This window comes from Plectropomus leopardus, chromosome 9 (assembly GCF_008729295.1).
Source record: "Plectropomus leopardus isolate mb chromosome 9, YSFRI_Pleo_2.0, whole genome shotgun sequence".
NCBI classification, from domain to species: Eukaryota; Metazoa; Chordata; class Actinopteri; order Perciformes; family Serranidae; genus Plectropomus; species Plectropomus leopardus.
Genome location: NC_056471.1, coordinates 15140768 through 15162833, shown reverse-complemented (window position 1 = coordinate 15162833; position 22066 = coordinate 15140768). Strand labels below are relative to the sequence as shown.

General features: G+C 40.0%; 1 protein-coding gene across 1 annotated transcript; it reads left to right on the top strand.

Annotated features, from left to right (window-relative positions):
• The first annotated feature begins 1940 nt into the window (after positions 1-1940).
• On the top strand, positions 1941-20255 carry spon2a (spondin 2a, extracellular matrix protein). Its single transcript, XM_042493377.1, has 6 exons — positions 1941-2112; positions 8659-8887; positions 11140-11360; positions 17123-17314; positions 17621-17792; positions 19393-20255. The coding sequence occupies exons 2-6, from the start codon at positions 8659-8661 to the stop codon at positions 19578-19580; spliced, it is 1002 nt and encodes a 333-aa protein (XP_042349311.1). The 5' UTR covers positions 1941-2112; the 3' UTR covers positions 19581-20255.
• The last annotated feature ends 1811 nt before the right edge of the window (positions 20256-22066 follow it).

Here is a 22066-nt window from a genome sequence, read left to right as displayed (position 1 = left end):
TTCTTGTAAGTATTTAAAACTTTGAACCTTGAGAAAATCGGTGCAATTCCTTTCAAGAACATGGAGGGAAAAAAAGCAATTAGCAACTTGGTAAGAAATGTTCCACAAAATGCAAGAAATTAATAGATTTAGAAAGCTTAGCTTTTCAAAAAAGCTAAGGGAAAATGTCTAGGGAAAAAAGAGATAAAATGGAAAAAACCTTATTGTAATTATATATTTAAAACAATGTCACAAAAGTACAATATTTTCAAACACATTTTCCAGGCCATTTCTTTGTTTTTTTACTTTCCTTTTTTCTCTTGTCTTATTTTTAAAAAAAATAATTTTAAGTTAATTTACTTGTACTCTAATGACTTGCTAATTGTGGGGTAATTTCTTCTGTCTTTACTCATTGCCTTCTTCACATGATTTGCAAGAAATCTAATCAATTGTGCTCAGGTTTCAAAGGTTTAGTCATCAATTCCTGCATAGGTTGGCAGGCACCCGAGTGAGTCTAAATGTGCGTTGGTGTATTTGCCTGCGTGAGCTCAGATTTGAGCAATTTGGTGAGCACTCACACATACGCACACCTGCGTATTTGATGGTGTGTCAATGATGTTTCACATTAACGAGTCAATCTAGATGCTGAGCTCACTGTCATTAATCAGCGGGCAGCAGCAGGGAAGTCGGTGCTTTTTTTCCCGTAACCTACTTTCAGATAGATAGAAAAATGGATGGATAACCGAGTAACTGTTTTGGAGACAAAGAGGGAGAGGAAAGACATGGAGCGGAAAGAAGAAATAGACATAATTGTTTATTTGATTGTTAATCACTGCAGAAAACAAAGTCCAACTTGTTACCTGATCCACATCTAACCCCACTTCTCCTCTTCCTGTGTCTGCTGCTCTTCGTCTCCTCTTATTCCTGGAAGGCTCACAGGCGAGCCATCCAGTGACGTGGCCGAGTCGATTTAAAGGTCTGCGGTTTTCCAATTGTAGAGTTGTCTTTTGGGTCTGGATGATGTTAGCTGGGTCGAGTTGATCTCAGGGCTAGCTGTGCCTAATTCGCTTCAGATCAGATCAGTGTGTGTATGTGTGTGTCTGTATGCGTGTGTGTGCAAGTGTTCAGTGAAATATGGGTTGACTGCCTTGTTGCATCATAGCTGAGAACAAAAATCAGAAAAGTAACAAAAGCTCTTTCGAATTTCACACACTCTCTCTCACACACACTCAAATCTGAGCCTTGACATATTGATAAGTGAGCGGCGGCTGGTAACAGAAACCTCCCTAGTTGACCATGTGTGTACCAGCTGTGGGGACTGGTGACCACACGTCTCTCTCTCTCTCTCTCTCTCTCTCTCTCACACACACACACACAGCCTGACCCAAGGAAAAAGGGGTTCCTCTGAGATCACAGCTGGATCTGCCACAGGTCAGAAATATTTGAAGAGGGGTGGGGGGGGGCGGCAACCATTTAAAACCCTTTGATTCTTCACAATGTCCAATCAGTAAATTAACTGCAGAAATAAAAGCCAGTGCTTCTGTCCAGACTCCACTCGTCTGCTATCCAAGTTCAGCCCTGCTCCTCATTTCTCCCTTTATTTTACTGCCATTATTCAGCAACCCACACCTCTCGAGTCTGACAGAGGAACAAGGGTAAGAAAATACACAATGCTGAGTGGTGTATGTTAAGAGAGGCCAATGTGGTGTTGATTACCTTGTCAGCAATGAGGTTGCTGAGTTTACACAGCCACTGAAAGACTAAAGAGAGACAGAGAAAGATAGAGGGAGAGAAGAGAGGGATAGCAGAGGAGAGGAGCAAGGCTGTTAACTGCCTTTCCATACAAGGAGAGGTAGGGGGAGAAAAGAGGAGGAGGGGGAGGAGAAAGCAAGAGGCAGCGAGAGAAAGAGAGGTAATTTGAGGAGATACAATGAGAGAGAGAAGGGAGGAGGAGAGAGAGGAGATAAAGACAGAGGATAGAGGGATAAAGGCTGATAAGGCTGCAGCAGACAGCCGGTCACAGTGGAGAGAAAGAGAGGAAGTGAGTGAGTGGAGCTGTATCCTCACTGAGGTCCGAGTGTGTGATTCTGCTGCAGCTTCTCTCTCTGTCACTGACTGACTGACCCAACACAGGTACGACACACACACTCCATTCATTCTCCGCATGCAAGAGTGAATGCCTTTTACTTTATCTTTTTTTTTTTTGTTTTGAGATATTGTAAGCTTGTTTCTTTTTTCTGGGGAAGATGTATTTTTGGAGTAAGTGCAATCAGTGGTGGAAGAAATGTTCCCCTACTTAAGTTAACGTAGCATTACCACAATGCTTAAGTACTCACAACTAAAAGTTTTGCATTTAAAATGTAAAAGTATATTATTATTAAACTCTATGGTCGAATTATTGCAGATAAAATATACATTAAGCATCTAAAGTTACTAATTATACAGTGTGTTATATTGTTATACTGTTGATACTTTGCAGTTATATAATGGTATTAAGACTAATGCATTATTGTGTTTTAATTTTGCAGCAGTGCAAGGAAGAGATGATTTTAACTTCTTGAGGGCAATTTAGGGTTTTCATTTTTAACCAGTGGTGGAGGAAGTATTCAGTTTCTATACGTAAGTAAAAGCACTGAAACTATGAAAGTACACTGTTAAAAGTAAAAGTTCTGTATTGAAAATGGGACTTCAGTGAAAGTAAGTATAATTGGGAAAATGTACTTAAATTATAAAAATGTAATCGATTCAATGCAGAGAAATATAGGGAAAAAACACCCCAAGAGCTCAAAATTATTTAAAAAATTTAGAAAATGTCTTTAATGTTTATCTAAATAGTTTCCAGTTAATGTGAAAATTCAACTTGTATAAACTTTAGTGGCTTCCTTTATGACAAAACATCATAATTTCTAATATTTTTTATGGGTTTGTTTTAACTAGTAACTTGTCAGATGAATGCAGTGAAGGGAAAAACACAATATTTCAGTTTGAAATGGACTGGAGAAGAAGTATAAAGTGGCATGAAAATAAAATTCTCAAGTAAAATACAAGTACCTTAAATTTAGTGCAGAACTTGAGTAAATATACTTATTTGCATTTGGCCACTGCCAATAACTATGCATCATGTTTCAGAAATATATGTTTTTAATGTGTAGCATCTTATTCTGCAAAGTAACTGCAGCCCTCAGTGTTGTCTGTAAAAAAGTGCAGTATTTTCTTCTGACATGAATTGGAGCAGAAGTATGAAGCGAAGCATCAAATAGAAATACTACTTGAATACTAAAAAATTGTAAGGTTCATGTGTTTTTCACCGCTGAATTCAAGCCGTTTTTGTTCTCATGCAAGCTTATACACAAAAATCTTTCTTTTGTTTTTTTTGTTAAAGTGGCATCTTTGCAACAGAAGGGGTTTTAGCTTATTGTATCCCTGATCACAAACCTATTGTCGCTGAATTTACACAGCTTTGTCTTTATTGATTTTTTGCATGTATTTGCACATTGCATCTAAAGTTGCCTTACCTGTATTGGTCCAATTTATGTACGATAAACAGGCTTTAGTGAAGTACTTGAGGCAAACCAAAGTCTGCACGCCCTCCTCACTTGTCTCTGTCTGAACTGCTGTCTACACAGTCATGATCTCCCCTCCTCCTGCACGGGAAAAAGTCAAGTTTCTGACCTCCTGTTGTGATGCATGCCTGACTCAGTGTGTCCATCTGTCTGTGTTTCTTTGTATGCATTGAGATGAACATTATACAGGAGCATCTCTTCTCTCAGCTCAAACCCCTGAATCCACCACTTCACCCCCTCCAAATAAAGGTTTTTGGAGTAAAAACCTAGGAAAAAACAGCTAATTACCTCCCCGCCATCCCCTTGTTAAAAAACGAACATACCTCCTGCTGTGTCCACAAATCTGTGCTTGTGCGTGCATACCTGCATGCCTGTGTATATGAGCTGAGATGAATGTGTGTATTATCTCTGCATGAGTCTGCTGTAATTACACAGTGAAGGTGCCCATGGGGCCGCAGCCGCCACATTTGGCTCCTCGCCACATCCCCTCGTTTTATTGTGCCTTGTACCTGACAGAAAAACTGCTGCGTGTGTCTGCCGATGTTGACTGATGAGAGCAGGTCTGTGCCACATGAGTGTGTGAGGGTGAAAACTTTATGTACTGAAAGTAAGTGTGTGCCTCTGTATGCATCAATAAATACCATGCAGGCTATTATTATTTCCGTATGCGTTTTCAGGAGTGGCAGCAGACATCGGCTGGTAGCAGGTCTGTATGTGTGTGTTGACTTATAAAGTTCAGTGTGTCAGTGTGGGAATTCAAGAAATTTCTCTTTAGTGTGTTATAGTGTCAGTGTGACAAGTTCAGAGGGAAGATCACAGGGTTTACTGAAACAAAGACTCAGTGTAGAATAAGATCATCTGATTAATGGTTGTTATAGCAACAGAGATCATGTGAAAGCCATTTAAAGACTGCCATAAAAGTATATCAGAAACAGATCATAAAGAGTGCCCAAGGGATGATGTTTTTCTGTTGGCTGACACGAAAATTAGCTTTGCTTTGGTTCCCTCGTCTAAAAGCCAATGGAATATTTCCACTGGGTTTTGAATTACTGCAGAAAAAAAAAGTTCTGTGGTAAATAAACATTTATGATACTTTTAAGTTTTGTTCAGCAAGATAATCTTCATGGATGAACACCACTTTAAGGATTTTTGAAGCCTAAATTCAGTCGCCGCAGCTAAAAAGCTGATGTTAGGCTGTCAACAAACTATGCCATGGTCGCATGACTTAACGTCACCATCACAAGAGGGCTGTAAAATCTGATGTCGTTCTGGAGTCTTATTTAGCCGCTTACTACTGACTGTCTTTTTAAGACACATAAAAGTTTCAAAATCTTTGAGCAGGGTATATACTGACATATTTTATGTTGTGGGGCAAAATGTGGGAGGCCCAAGCTTGTGTAAAGCAAAGACCCTATTTTAGGCATCTAACCAAAAACGAGTTAAAAAAAACCTATTGACTACGGGATGGGGGTAGCTGGAGTGCTAAAATGCTAAGTCAGTTCTGGGTTTTAGGACTCATTTTGGGGGCTATCTTTTGGGAAGGAACGATCATGCTCAGTGTCAACATCAAATAATTTGTTGTGAATTTCCAGTCTAAAATGCTGATTGTCTTTGTCTGGAATGTATGTAAAAGAGGCAAACTTTGCAACAGCCAGTGACAGGACTGACCTTTTACTAAACACAGTGGACGGAACAGATGTCAAAACCTGCTCATTTTAGATCTAAAAAGAGACAGAAAGTTACTTTTTGGAACTAGTTGCATAGTAAAGCATCTCAACCTGGAGCTTTATCCGCCTCCTGCAGAGCAGCAAAGTTGCAGCCAGTGAGATGATCATGACTGAGCAGTGAGATCAAAGCTGGGCTCTGTGTCTTTCCATACTCGAGGTATTTTTATGGCTGGCTGTTAAAACTTTGTAGTGGTTAATATACATTTAATACATTTAACACTCAGTGACATATAAGGCTGCGGTCAGAAAAGTGTCAGAGTTGGAGTTTTGCAGCTACATTGGCAGAGTAATACTATCTGACCTCTGGAAATAGACTTCAGGGACAATGTACAGCTGGACATGAGTGTTATGTGCTTTGGCGGTGTGTGTGTGTGTGTGTGTGTGTTTTGCGTGCACATGTGTGCTTGTGCGCTGGTCGACTTGCCCAAATTTAACTGTCTGCATTCTGCAGCTGCTTGGAGGTTTAGTTGTCGTATAGTAACCCATAGAAACGGCACACAAGGCTGCAGCCATGGACCATAATTCTCCCTTTCTGTGACACAGACACAGAGAAATATATCTGTCATCAAGTCATAAACGGTCATCTCAAAGTTCAAACATCTGCTGATGAAATAGTCAGAAGGGGAAATAACATCATTTTTACATGCACCCAAACTTTTAAAATAAGTGTCCTCTGAGCTGCAAATTGGACAAACTTATCAATCTCATATGTGATTTTTTTTTAAACAGATGCAGTGAAACTGTGTGACCCCAGTGCCAAATTACTTTTGGTGGTTTTCATAAATATTTCACTGCTCATATGTTGAATGCAGCCCTAAAAGACTCAAACTGGCTTGCATATTTATAACAACAGGAATATTGTTATATCTAATTTAGTTTTTATTTGTAATAAGTTTTTGTTTAGTTTTGTCTCGTTTTGTTTATATTCATGGCGTAGGTGTGGATTTTGTGGGGGAAAATCTCTTTTATACAAAACATTGAGGCGGCATATAATAATAATAAAATAAAGCTAAAAAAAAAAGAAGCTCTAGATGAATTAAGATGCAGAATTTGTTGCACTTTGAGATTCTTACCCACAATAAAATGGTTTGTTCTGGCTGTTGGTCTGTAATCCTGCCACCATTAGGGCGGATGGAGATGAGATGGGTGTAGAAGAGGGTGGAGAGGGGGATGAGATGATGTGTGTTCACAGGTACAGGGAGGCTGCAGAGAGGAGATAAGCAGCATAACTCGTATTTACATTTATCCCCTGGAGCAATGTCATCTAGCGAAAACTCTTCAGCCCTACACAATAAAATGCAAGACTGAAATGTGTTTTGAGCAATTACAGCACACGTGTCCTCCTCCCCTCTCTGCCTCTCTTAATAAAGTGAGTCTGACTCAGCAGCCGGTGGTCACAGGATGGTCAGTCGCTGAGATCAGTATAGAGCAGCAGAGCAGACAGGATTTGCAACTATCCTCAGAGATGTCATTTGTGTTGTTTTATTTTAGGCCAGCTTCTGTGGCAGACATTACTGGGACAGCAATGAATGTTAACGGTTTTGCCGCGTAGCCACAGATTGGCTGTGGCCCAACGCACACTTGACACAGTGTGTGTTGGAATAGGGGAATAGGATGTGGTTTTTTTGATTGTTTTATTCAAACTATTGAGGGTCAACGGGTTCAATCAGCTTTGTTCTTAGATAAAATGGATGTGTTGTGATATGAGGGCAGGGACGTGGAAATTCCCCTTTTATGCTGATTTTCCAGCTTTGTCTGGGTTTGGTTTCCTAAATGTTAGCGTTAAGATCCTTTCATTTGCTTGCTGATAGACGAGGATTACATGCTAGAGTCTTTCTGACTTTTGACAGACTTCTTTAGCAGCTTTTGATTTTAAAATACCCAACACATTTCAAGATGTTGTTGGTCGTTTATTTTGGCCGTCACTGGGAAAAAAACTCCATAGTTGCCTTTCAGCATATTATAAATCAAATGGTCTGAGAGAAACCTAGACTTCTGCACATCCTTTTGGCTTTTTGAGAGTCTAGCCCGTGACGGGAGACTTTGGCCAATCACAGGTCATTTCAGAGAGGCCGTTCCTATTGGCTGTCCTACAAATGCAGATGCAAGTGCATGTCACTTCAGATGGTATAAGTCTGATTCAAAAAAACAAAAGCGTGCAGAAAAAGTTGCTATTCATTGGCAACAACCGCCTACACTGCAAAACAACCCAACAAAAAGAAGACAGACTTATTAAAAAGAGAGTCTAAAGGCCCAGACATACCAATCCAACATCAAAGAAATAGTTGCAACAAAGTCCAACTTTTGCAACACCTCACATTGCCTGTTTCTTAGTAAAAAAGTTGCACACATTGCAAAGACTACAGTCTATGGCCAACTAGCAAGTTATGTGCCAGTGTGAGAGGAAATAATTCTCCATACCAGCAGGGGGTGGCAGTCAACACTCATCACTGGAAGAGCAAAACCAGGAGACGTACAGGATGAATTCAAGATGCCAGTCAGCACTTTATTAGCACAACTGGATGTTAAAAGGAAAAAAGCACATTTACTGTGTGCTTACATATGATACGATACGATACGATACAATACAATTTACTTTATTGTCCCCGTAGGGGAAATTTGTATGATACTTAGGAACAATAACAAAATTACAAACTGTTTCTGCCAAAGAGCTCATTGGCTAGTTTGTTTCAATCTCACTCCCTCTTGACTTTAGCCGTTTGTTTGCTTTCCTCGCTGCATGTGCGCTGAGCTAAACTGCCAATCAGAGTGATGTCATTCACTCATAGGCTCCACTTCAATGCAGCTTCAGCATGCTGAATTGGCAGAAAAATGCAGAAAAGGACTGACTATAGCCAACAGTGCGGCAAAAACTAGGGTGACAGATGCTCACCGACAGTCCAACATTGGCTGACCTTCAGCCGGGAGTGTCAGGGCCCTGAAAGAAGAGTCTGACAACACATGAAATAAAACATGTAGCAATATCTTCAAAGCATTTGCTAAGTGGAGCCGAATCTAACGCCTGCAGCTAATTCAAGTTCCTGTTTATGAAGCCTTGAATCACAGCGTGTCATCTCAAAGGGCTTTTGCTCACAAGTTTGCAAAAAACCAGGATGGCAATTTTGATGGAATTGCTGCTATATTATGGCATCTGATTGAAATGAATGACTGGTACCCGTACAGGTTGCTGTATGGAGCGTGCATATGCTCTTGCTTGTTTGGTGAGAAGGGCTTAGGACAGAGAAGGAAGAGCTGCATGAGGAGGTCTGATTGTATAAATGCTGTATATATATATATTATATATAATATTTTTTCTGTCTACTGTCTACCCTTTAATAGTATTCAAGAGAACTCTTTTGCAACCATTTTTCATTTTCCATTTCTTTCAGATGATGTCATCAGAGCACCTGACCTGCGGTTGGCTGCAGCAACTACTCATTGTACTCCTTAATCTTTGCCTCACATTTGCTGGGCCTTTGCGACCACTCAATGGGACGGAGTGCACAGCCAAGGGTCCCGCTTCCTACATCCTGGTCTTTACAGGTCACTGGAGCCCACAGGCCTTCCCCAAGCAGTATCCACTGTTCCGGCCCCCTGCACAGTGGTCCAAACTCATAGGTGAGAAAGACTGCTGGGGACAAAGAAGTTAGTTATTTGAGATTTTCTCATGGAAAGTTTTACCTCAAACGCGACCAGAATTTTGATTATTATTTCAGACTTGCACCAGCAGTGAGGAGTCAGGATTATTATTTGACCTCCCTTAGTCACAATTTACCCATGAATTGTTTTTTGTGGAGGACGTTAACCAGCAACGTCCCTTTTTATGCCTCCATTCCATTTTTACATAGAACCAAACAGAGTGATTTTAAACAACATGCTGGCACTGTGGAATCAGGAGAGGCTTGACATGTAACACAACAGTGTAGGTTTTTTGTTTGACATAAAACATACACCTTGTCAGCATGTTTAACAATGGCATTAACAACCATTTACTGTTTCTGTTATGTGGTGGATGATCTCATCTTCTGCTCGGAGGCTAAGGAGCTCCCAAATGTCATTGTTTTCCAAATTTGTGAACATTTTCAGTTGCTGTTCTTCTTTGAGTAAGCTGCTAACAGCTACTTGTTATATCTCCTGCAGTGGGTTGCATGCATTAGTGCCTCATTGTCAGCATACACATATGTGCACAGACACATACACGGGTGAGAGATGTTAATGAGCAAAGCAGCAAGAAGCAGAGGGAAATAAGAAAGACAGTTTGAATGCTACCAGATGTTTTTTCTCTCTTCTGCCCAGCCATATCTTTATTTTTCTCTATTTCATCAACTCAACCCTACACTCCTTCCCACATTTCTGCTGGTTTACCACAGCGTTGGCGGTAAACTCTGGAGTAGTGGTTTGGGGCTGGTGAAGGTGGGTGATGATAGTCAGGGTGTGGTGGGGTCAGACCACTTACCTCTGAGCCAGAAGGAGGAGACAAAGTGATTCAGGCCCTTCTATTCAGCTTTTATCTCTTTAATCCATGGAGTATGGGATGGGTGACAGATTTCTGTTTGTGTGTGTGTGTGTGTGTGTGTGTGTGTGTGTGTGTGTGTTGGACTGCTCTTGTGCATCACTGTCTGTGATGACCGTGGCTTTGTCTGGTTTCCAACTCTTGCACTGGTGCCCCGCTGCCCTGCCAGAGGATGATGGCCTACTTACTCCATATAGAGACAGGCGTCAGAGATTCTGACACACCCTTAATGACTTTTAATGTCCCTGGGTTCTGGTGGACAGGGGGCGAGCAAGAAATGGGCTTTGTCAGAAGGAAAAGAAAAACATACGGGCCTCAATGGGCCGACAGTCTGAGGTTGGGGACAAAAAGAACGTTGGAAATGGAGTTTATCACAGTACAAAGAAAAACATAACCTGTTGAGGGGTTTGGGGGTCTGGTGGTGAGGGACCAAGGACACTGCCAGAGTAAAGAGGGAATGGAGTTTGTCACTGCCAGAGCAAAAAACACAAGCAATTTAGGAAGGCTGGGAAGTGGGCTTTAACGTCCTGGTGGGGCTTAAACGTGACATGTTATCGAGTTTCAAGGTCTTGACGCTTGTGGGAAATTTGTTAGGATGGAAATGCAATTAAGTGCGTAAGTAATGGCAGTTTGGGGAGAAACAAGATAGTGTGTGAAGTGTGCTGGGCAAGTTGTGTGTGTGGCTCAGTCCGGTGTGTGCGTTAATACGCGTGTCAAGAGTGTTTAAGTATAAATGCATGGTTGTGTATGTGTCCCTGTGCGCAGCTCTGAGAGGTGAGGTAAGGCAGAACCATCAGAGCATTTGTCAGCGTGTTTCTGGCTAACCTTACTCTGCCCTTAAAACCACTGGCCCAGGCCAGCGGCTCTGTTGGTTTCAATATGGAGCTCCAGAACCTGCGGTGCAAACAGTTTAACCTAAATCAGTCTTGATTCTCAACAGATTTCATAGATAACCAGAACTAAATATGAGAATGTGAAGCAAATGGTTCTTTTGGCCCGAAGGGTATAAAAAAATGCATCAATAAGGTTTTCAAAATTGTTCAAAAACTCCGAGATCCTGACCTGCCTCCTGGCAACTCCAGCCTGTTTTGTGGTTTTATCAGTGATAGATGGAGAAAAGATGTAACTATAACCGTGCAATAATGCCAGAAACATTTGGGCAATTCCTTTAGAATTGTCTGTTTAATTGCAGGATGTAGGAGGCAGCCGTAGAAATACATACAGGCTCCACGGTGGAAATGATCTCACTGTCTGGCTGAGGCTCTGTGGTCCTTCACTGACATTGATATGCATTCCAGTGAATAAGCATCTTACTCCTGTCTTCTCCTCTTTCTTGTGTTTCTTGTCTCCCTTTTAGCGGTCAGCCATAATCGCCATTTTCGGCTGTGGGAGGAGGGTGCTCCAGCCAGCGCAGGGGTGCAGAACTTTGCTGAAGTCGGGGTGACGGTGGAACTGATGCAGGCGGCCAAGGAGGCCAGGAAGAGACGTGCGGTCGGAGGCATGCACAGAACAGCCGGCATCCCTAACGGCATCGGGCACAGCTCCACGGAGTTGCTCATGCAGTCCCGGAACTCACTGGTAGGCACAAATAAAACTTAAGGAGAAGCAATACTCATTCACAAAAGCACACACATGCTCAGACACAGTAAGTCACACAAATCTATTCTACTCAATCTATTCAGTCATCTGGTGACCGGGAGCTCTCCATAACGTTGTCCATCCGCTCTGACCAAACACATCACCACTTCTTTCCACTATCCAATCAGACTATGTTTAGCCCAAGTGCTGAAGCCCTGCAGCCACAAACGCCCACATCCATCCTGCACGGTCTGCACTCCGTCTGCTGCCTGCCCCACTGAACTCAGTGAGCTCAGGATGAGGGGCCCAGGATGACGTTTAGTCAAAGGAAAAGGTTGACAAGTCAGGAGCACACTTATATACTTTCTTACAGAGTTAGTTGAGCTTCATCATCTGGTGATGACAAAGCTTGTTTTTCCGAGATATTGATCTCGAGTTAATTCCCATAAGAAAAACTCCATAGAATTCCTTAATTTGTTAGTGTATAATCATGATGGTAATCCATCAATAAAGGGAGTAAATGCAGTGAAGCCATCATTGTCACAGCCTCTGATACATCCACCAATAATACTGCGTTTTTTTTTTTTTCTTTTTTATCCCACCCCTTGCCCAAGTGTGCTACAGGTGCGTCAAGGGAGCCTGGCCACGAATTTACCAAAAGTGTGTTTGGCATGCACTTGACACTCTTGGCAGGGTGCACCTCACTGTGATCTAGCCGCTCTTGTGCACACAGAGACTATGGAATCAATAATATCAATAATAGGTACTCCTTGATCTGACATTTTAAGCTTATAGCAGTTGCGGTAGTTGTCAAGATGCCATCTTTGCATGCTGGCATGACACTCCTGATCTCTGATGAATATTATAAGTATCCTAATAAAAATAAAACATAAAACTCTTTTTTTGGTAATTATCTCTACCTCTATTTTTTAAGATAACAAAATAAAGCCACCTTTTGTTTTCTCGGGATAACAGTTTGATTATTTTGTTATCAAAAGATAATTTATTTAATTTATTTAGATAATTTAGATAACAAAGTGTGTTTTCTCGAGATAAGGACATAATCAACTAGTTATTTGAAGATAACAAGGCTTGTTTTCTATAAAAGGAAACAATTTAATCGTTATCTTATTCAAATAAAATCTTTCTAGATACTGAAAGAACTTCCTCGTTAATCTGAAAAAACAAATTATGTTTTCTCTAGATAGTAAGATAGGAAGTAATTTACTTATCTCGAAACATAAAAGCTGATTTTGAGAGATGAGATAATTAACTAGCCTAGTTATCTCAAGATAACAAAACTAATTTTTCTGAGATAAGATAATAATGGCCTCATTATCTTGAGATAACAAATCTTGTTTTCTCGGGATAAGGAAATAGTTAATTATCTCGAAATTAGACAGTGTCAGACTTTTTATCTTGAGACAACAAGCGTGTTTTCTCAAGTTAAGGAAGTGCTTACCTTGTTATCACAAGATAACATCGTTCCTTTTTCCATGACAAGGAAATAAATAGCCTAACTTTTATCTCAAGATAACAACGCTTGTTTTCTCAGGATTAAAAAAGTAATAAACACATTATGTCAAGATAACGGCATTACATTTAAAAATGTAAGCGTGGCCCTTCTTGGCTTCCATAGTTCAATGCAATCATAACGGAACTTTTTTTTTACTTTATAAAGTGTAATTGAAAAAACCGTTGAATATATGCATTTGATTTGAAAATGGAGTTTTGTTTTTGAACAAAAACTGTCTGGTGGACATAGAAGACATTTTACAGGACTACAGGGTACCACTGCGGCTGAAAAGTGAGTGAGTTTGGGAGCAAAGGTCATGGTTGGACTTGCTAAATTTGGTCCTAGGGCTTAAACAAAGGCAAAGGAGTTGAGGTGGGAATGAGGTATGGCGCTGTGGAAGAACATGTCACACTATTAACAGAGTTAAATCCAGAAATTCCTCTATGTTTAATATATATGTCAAGTCGTAAAACTGATGAACGAGGGGGAAAGAGGTGAAGAGGAAGGGTGGACATTCACTGGAGTTTTTAGAAATAGGTGTGTGCCTGCCTGAAAGTCTGGTGACCTACATTTGTTTATTGGTTATTCCACTGTCTGAACCCAGGGGCCCTTAAAATCATAAACAACCCTGTCGGAGGGCATCTTTGGTAAGCACTTGCCATTGACTGCAGCTTAACAGCTTGTCATGTCTGTATATGATGTCTGCGGCTGCTTTTAAATGGATCTGTCTGTTTTTAGATCAGCAGACAGCAAAAATAAGCTAACTATTGTGTGTTTGTTTTGAACATGACAATGACGCACTGAATGACGTAAATCTGTTGACAGCTCTATCCGCTATCCTGCTTTCCCATCTGTCTGTTTCTCTCTCTTGAACACTCATATATATAAATCCTATCCTCTTTCTCTTCCCCACAAACCAAAACATTCATACGCAATGCCCCAAAAATCCCAAACACATATGATTCCTATCTCAATATTCATGAGCCTCCTGCTATTGCTGTTAAATGTGTAATTCAAAGCAGACAGATAGCGGCTCATAATTACCAGTCAGAATCCAACTGGCATATTATCCTTGAAGTATTTTAGGTCAGTGGCACCACAAAAAGTGGGACAACAACAGCAACTGAGCATTAAGGTGCTCGCACTACTGGACTGAGCTGCATGTTTTCTAGGTCGACTCGTTCTCTCTGGGGCTCTGCAGAAGATTTGCTGTGATGGAGAAAAAGTGAGAGGGATCATAGCAGCTTTGAGTAACTGTCTGTGCTCTGGAGATACTTTTTGGCCTGTATCTTTTAAACCACCACAGACTGATCAAGCCAGCGACAAGGGATAGCCCTGAGTCCCTGCTGAGTGGCTCAATGGATATAGCAGGATGGGGCTTCTTGGAAAAGCTGCTGTTTTAAAGAAGCCTGTGAAGGACAAGAGGAGGGAGGGGAGTTAGCAAAGGAGGAAAGGAAGGAAGCAAGGAAGGAGGGATCAGTGGTGGATTCTGAAAAGCCCAGAACAAAAGAAAAAACTTTGTACATCTATTTCCGAACAGGTATGTAGGAGGGGGGCGAGCAGAACACAGCTTAGAGAAAAACTCCTGTGCATGGTCTAACTTAGACCTCCATCAGACAAACAGTTTTTGGCAAAGAGAAGCACACTTAAGTAGGAGTGGCTGTGAGTTTGCAATCAGCCACACTCCTTACATGCAGCGGGAAGGCATAAATATCAAATATCAATTAATGTAACAACTTTCAATATTATACATAGAAATAGAGAAGTTAAAAAGCACTATATAGTGACAATCACAAACATACCCCAGAGTGTTTGTATTAAAGAGGTCAGTTCTAATAAATAAATACACAAATCCTTGAGGGTAAATAGCATATCAAGAGATGCATTTCTAAATCTTGCAGGCTGCATTCGTAAATGAACCTGTGGGGATATGCTTATATGGAAAATAAAAAACAGCATCAGTACATAAATAGAAACCTTGTATAAAAATACATGCAAAATACAGCATGGCCTCCAAAAAGCCACTGAGTAAAAACTGCATCAACGTATACATAATTAATATAAAATAGAGAGCTGAAGGTATGACATTTTTTTCTGTGGGCCAACTCAGAAGCTAACATCGCCATAATTCCCTCCTCAAAAAGCCCATGGGATTTTTCCATTGGACTTTGGATTATGGCAGAAAATAAACTCTGCGGTAAACGATTATGATACTTACACATTTGGTCAGCAAGATAATCCTCACAAACAAACACCATTTTCATGATTTTTGAAGTCTAAATGCAATCACCAGAAGTAAAAAGCTAATGGTAGGCTAAAACAAACTACACTACAGTCGCCGCTACCAGGCTGTAAAGCAGTGTTGGCCCTAAATGCAATCTAACAATGTAGGTGTCATTTGCAAATGAACCTAACATAGCATATAGGAAAAAGTCAACACCAGTGATAGATTTTTATATGATATTATATATGGTAAATATAAATACCATACAGGCCAAAAAAAATAATTAATCAGAATCACTACATACATAACATGCAAACAGGATTCTGAAAAGCAACAGAGCTGCTAAAAATTTGGTTTCTCTGTTTCTTGCTTTGACTCACAGCAAGAAACACACCCCATGTGTCATGCTGACACCACTTGCCTCCTGTCCCGAGTGGTCTGGTTTCGATGTCTGTTCCAGCTCTTCTATCCAGTGCTGTTTTCCTCCAGGCCACCCTTTGCTCCAAAGCTCTCTCAGCCCACCCATCCTACCCCAAGCGTTAGCAAGCTCAGAGCCACGTCCCTAAATGTCAGGCCGCAAAGTGAGGCTTTCAAATGCACTGTTTTTTGGGCGTCTGCCACCTCAGCGTGTGCTGACCCCCGGGCCACTTCCTGTATGAGGTCACCAGCTCTCAGGAAACATCCATCACACAGGAGACACAGTCTAACCCTGCACAGGAAACTGAGTGGGTGCTTGATCTACAGTCCCTGTGTTTAAAAGTTACAAAGACATCAACAGTGTCCTTACGAGTTTGTTTCCTCTAACTCAATTTATTCGACATACGACATACATCCACGGACAGGGGGCAGTATAACACAACATTACTGTGGTGAGGTCATCAAATAATCTTAAGACCAATTGAGTGTTGTTTTTTATTTTACTGCTCTGACTTTGTTTATTTACCTTTCTCCTCATCAAGAGAGCTTAAGTTAGAGTTTTGACTTGAGCCAGAGAAGCAATCACAGCTGCACTGAGAGTGCTACTCCAGCTCTCTTGGTCAAGTAGGATTGATATGTTTTACTGCATTTTCTTTGTAGTTTGGTTTGCAGTTAAAATTTGTCAAAGCAAATAAAGAAAGTTAAATCAACTCATTAGTGCAATATCGATATTCACATACAGCACATACATAACGGTTATCTTGGAAAAAAATAGGAACCCGACACTGTGGGGGCTATGGAGATTTACTCTGTTTTGGAGCCAGCCTCAAGTGGTCATTTGAGGAACTGCAACTTTTGGCACTTCCGAGTTGGTTTAATTTTTTAGCCATAGAAGTTGCCGCTTGATGCTCAGAATCATAATGCTAACATGCTGATGTTTAGCAGGAAAAATGTTAACCATGTTTGCTATCTTACTTAAGCATTTTAGCAAGCTTACTTTCAAGAATTAGCACTAAACACAAAGTGCAGCTGAGGCTGATGGGTATGTTATTAGTTCTGCAGGTCATTAGACATAAACCAAAATGCAGGACAAGATTAAAGTTTGTCTTGATGATGACACTATAAAAACTTAAGGGACCACCACAGTGACATGAATGTGACCATATCAGGACGAGAGGTTGGAGATGTGAAGGTGCGAGGAGTGGATCTCACTCACTGACTGTAGCGACACCTTGCAGACAGCCTGTCACTCACCTGTAACTCACCTGCCCTTTGGGCCTTCATAAAATATAAACCTTGTGTAGAGTCATCATCAATGTTGAATTTAGGTATAGACACCAAAAATCTTCTTTTTTTTTTAATCAAATTATATACATGTTTATTTCTTCTGCAACATTGAGCATTTGAACATGGGAGCCTATAGAAATTGACTCTGTTTTGAAGTCAGCCTCAAGTGTCATTTCGATGAACTACAGTTTTTGGCACTTCCACATTGGCTTCATTTTTCAGCCTCGAAGATTGTCACCTACTTTACAGTCTGTAAACTAAGTTTTCCTTTTAAAAGTAAAGTTTGAACTAACTACATTTCCTGTCCCTGTCCGACAGTTGTCCCTGATGGTGAAGATGATCCCCAGCCCTGACTGGTTCGTTGGCGTGGACAGCCTAAACCTCTGCGAGGGCAGTCAGTGGAAACAGGAAGTGACCATTGACCTCCAGCCTTATGATGCCGGCACAGACAGTGGATTCACTTTCTCATCTCCCAACTTCCCTACCAGCCCCCTCGAAAACATAACAAAGGTGAGGTCTTACATGTTTACAAGTACCATGACGAGGCAAAGTGAGGTGGATGACCTTCATCTTATTCTTAAAATAGGTTAGCAGCATGTGTGTGGGACATCATTCTTAACTGTCTCCTGATTGCTTGCCGGCCCTCATGCCTGACCTGAAGTGATTTGAGCAAAAAGGGCCTCTCTTACATAATAGACCATCTATCCTTCCCCGGCATGTGTTTTAAAGTGGGTTATCGTATATTTGAACTTTTGTTGAGAACCAGCTGTCTCTTCTGATGAATTATGCCTGACTGTTCTCTGCTGACTTTTTCAGATCACATCTCAGATGCCAAACCATCCGGCCAACTCCTTCTACTATCCACGTTTAAAGGAACTTCCACCCATTGCCAGCATAAGGATTACTCAACAGAGCAGATCATCTGACCGCCAAACACCAATGTCCAATCACATTCTGCCAAACTCTATCAGTCCACAGCGGATCTCAGGTAAGACCACAGGGCTCCCTTCATCAGTTGGTGCTCAGATATTTTACTTGGAAGGGCCAAAAATAAAGTATGATTTGTATTATATTCTAGTTATAATAGATTACTCAGCATTTTTGGAACAACATTAGTTTTCTTGTGCTGCATTTAGATTCCTTTCCCATACATTTATACCTTTGAAACCTAAGCAAATTGGTTTAATTTCCTTTGGAAACACAGAAAAAAGGGCAAGGAGCAACTTGTTAAGAGAAAAAATTGACAAGAAAAAAAATTAAAATTAGTTAACTGTTATGTGATTGGAGCCATCTTCCGTATCTGATTCCCATGATGCTGTAATCTGTGTAATTTTACACATGGGGATTCAAACTTTTTTTGCTTCAAGCACCACTTAGCAACTTACATAGGAATGAACGTAGCCCCGCCTTGAACTCTGCATCAAGTTCTCTTTACACATCCATGGCAGAAATCACTGGCTCATCTCTAGGTTTCTTGAATGGGTTTTTGGATAAGTGCCTGAAAGAAAGTCTGATCAACAGACATTCTTATGTTTTGTTCTATGACATAAAATAGGTGAGTACACTCACACCCACTACTGAATTTTAAAGCCTTAATGCATCTTAAAAAAGGCAGTTGCTGACAAGGCCCTAAGTGGCAGTCCATTTTTTCCCTTCACCATCAGGGAAGAAATACAGAACCATACAAACCCAGACTAGGAGGCTACAGCTCTTCTCCAGAGCTGTAGCCTCCTTCACAACACATACACACACTGACCTATAGCTGCTATGCACTGATTTAAGCACATGCACTTTATATTGTGCAGTGACCTGAGCCACTATATACTGCCGCCACTTATTTATTGACATGTAAGATACATTTTGTACTATCATTATTATCATTCATGCTTAGAGGTATTTGCCACTGTTTTATCTTGTGATTATTTGTGGTTTTACCTTTTTTTTATCTTGTCTCAATGTTTGAATATAGCTTTTATTTTATGTTCTATTACGTTTGTGTAACGCTGTCAGCTTGAGAGTAACCAAACATAATTTGAAAGTACATCAACAAGGACAAGTATTGTGTCTTATGTCTTATGTCATATGCTAAATAAGACTACAGAGGTGGTCAGGGACATTAAACATCATGACACCAAACACAGCTTTACAGCCTCACTGTGGTGGTGACTTCGAAGTCATGTTGTTTATGGCCTAAAGTTAGCTTTTCACTTCTGGCGATTACATTTAGGCTTCAAAAATCCTATAAGTGGTGTTCCTTTGTGAAGATTATCTTGCTGAACAAAAAATGTAACTATCATAAACATTTGTTTGCAACAGAATTTATTTTATGCAATAATCCAAAATCCAATAGAAAAAAATCCTGTTGGCTGTTTGTAGAAAGAACAAAGGCGATGCTAACGTCAGGGTTACTGAAAAACGTCATCCCTGCAGCAGTCTATATGATCCAACGTAATCAGTTGTACATAATAAACTGTCACCAGTATGTGCTGATAGAAACAGCAGAGATTTGTTCTCTGCAGAAACTCTCTTCCTTTCTATCTTTACTCACACATATTGTTTTTTCTCACATTTCTTCCCCCTTAACTCAGCAACACCTCTAGACTGTGAAGTGTCTCTCTGGTCATCCTGGGGTTTGTGTCTTGGTCCGTGCTCCAGAGGTGGTGTCCGCCACCGCACACGTTACATCCTCTTGCGGCCTGCCAATGCTGGCGTCCCTTGCCCTGAGCTGGAGGAACAGGCTGAGTGTGTACCACACAGCTGTATGAAACGCCAGTAACACGCAGGGCACACGAGCACAGATACTGCCAGTATTCAACACTGGGACTCTCATGTTATTACTGCTGGACCGAGAAATGTCATTGGATCTTGAGCATCTCCTTGGTAATGCAAAGGATTTTAGTGTTTGTCACAGTCTTTTGGAAACTAAAGACTTGCTGCCTTACCCATGCAGCCCCTTAGTATCAAATTGTGCACTCTTTTGGGTGTATTTTAATGGCAATGAAGGGAAATTAAAGTCTGAGTGTAGCAGAGCGTTGGACAGTGAATTAATGTTTATAATAACACTTTGATTGTGCTCAGCTAAAAGTGATTTTTATACATTTTCATAGATGCAGAACAGAATTACTGAAAGGAAGATTCACAGCAAATGCACCCCCTCAAAGACCAGCTTGAGACTTATTTTGGTTTGTTCATCATGAACAACACATGCATTTGATCTAAGCGTTGATAGTGGCACACTAGAGTCACAAATCTTCCACACACGTATGCACAAAGGTCCTTGCACATACTGCATACTTTTACAGGCACGGAGGCATTAGTTTACGTAGGTAACCTATACATGCTTGGCACATGCAGCTCTTTTAAAATAACCTCACACCCCAATTTATAAATATCACCTTCCACAAGAAACGCCCAACGGCTGACTTGAGGCTTTGAGCTAGTCTAAAGGAGCTGGCCTCTCTCTTTTGATATGTTGATGTTGAGATTTTGTATATACTGTATCTTATCTGGTATAACTCATGAATAAATTTTGAAGTGTGTTTTTCAAATAGTGTGTGTTACTTTGTCTCCCTGCATGACTTTACACTTGGAAAGGATTATTATGTCAAAAAAAAGTTAATATTTAAAACTCTTGTGAGACCAGAGAACATTCCTGTTTTGCACGGTTCCAGTAATTCATGATTATTTGTGTATGCCAGAGCATAGTTTATCCAGTATTGACACTTCTCTATTTATGTCCAAAGGACTCACAGCCTAAACATAAAAATACACAGACATAAATATCACGCCTTATATCAAGTATCATGCCTGATATTCACCAAAATAGAAGTAACGGTTCTACAGATTCATAGATAAAAATAATATGCATTCAACAATATTGCTCTGTCCTAAATTTTGATAACTCAGTGCATCATGGTCCAGGGTTACTTTTATTGCATTATTTGGAATGTTAAATAATGAATGTAAATACTGATTTTTTTTTTTAAATTACAGGAATTATAACTATTCAATCTGGCAGAGCATCCCTAGAAATCTTGACTGATGCGCTGCTTTAAAGAGTTTGTGGTAATATAGCACCTCCTAGTGGTCAACAATAACAATATAAATAAAATGTCTGATCTGTTCAGATCAGTATGTGAAACCCAAAAAATTCAAAATGCAGCTGAAATCACTTTTAAGGTCTTTAGTAGAATTTTAGTCTAGCCTACTTGTATGGTGCTTTTACTGTAACATGTGTTTTTTTGTTTCAATGTGTATTTTAATTTCCACTGAAGGCCTATAGGTATGTTTGACATATACAGTGTAATTATTATTAGTGTTTTGAATCCATGTCTCTGTTCCTAAAATGAAATAATATCATATAAACACGAAGGTTTCTGTGACCTGTAGAGTAAGTCAGATTGTTACAACAATGTGTTTGTATTTGTAAAGCAACAATATTGACTTTAAGATGATTTTGGAAGAAAAAAAAAGAGATTTGTGATGAGAATGTGAATTTTTAATGTGAGTTTCCACTCAGTCTCTGTGCATTCTGTAGCTGAAGTTATAAGCCAACTAAAGTTTATTATCAGTTCATTAAATCAGGAGATGGCTTAAACAATAGCTATTGAAATTACACATATGACAATCATTATGTGAATATGGAATCAGAAATAAATAATAAAAATCATGTTAAAACAGGCAGGTAGTAATATCATCTTTGGAAAAAAGAATACAGTTCATGTTTTGATATGCTTGCTTCTCTTTTTTAGCACCTAGACTACTATAGCTAGGTACAGTATCAAGAAATGGTACAGGCATGAAGTGCAAATTATTGCAAGGTTGAAAAGGTTCATATTGATAGCTTTAGGCTATGTTGTATTTTGTTGTCCATTGTCTAATGATAGATCAAAGAAATATACTCATTTGACTGCAAGTTGTGTTGATTGATGGAAATATTTGCTCCAAGTTCAATTATCTTCAATGTACAATTGATGTAAAATTTTGGTGTGTTGAGTTTTTGCTGTTGTGCCTTTTTTTTTTACTGCTGCACCTTGTTTTTTTCACTGTTTATATTGTTTTATTTGCTTTTACATTGTTCTTTTTGCTTGCTTATCTTGTACACACCTTGCTGCTGTAACAATGCAGATTTCCTCATTGTTGGGCTAATAAATGATTACCTTATCTTATCTTATCTTATCTTATCTTATCTTATCTTATCTTATCTTATCTTATCTTATCTTATCTTATCTTATCGTCTTGCATGTCTTGCATGTTTTTAAT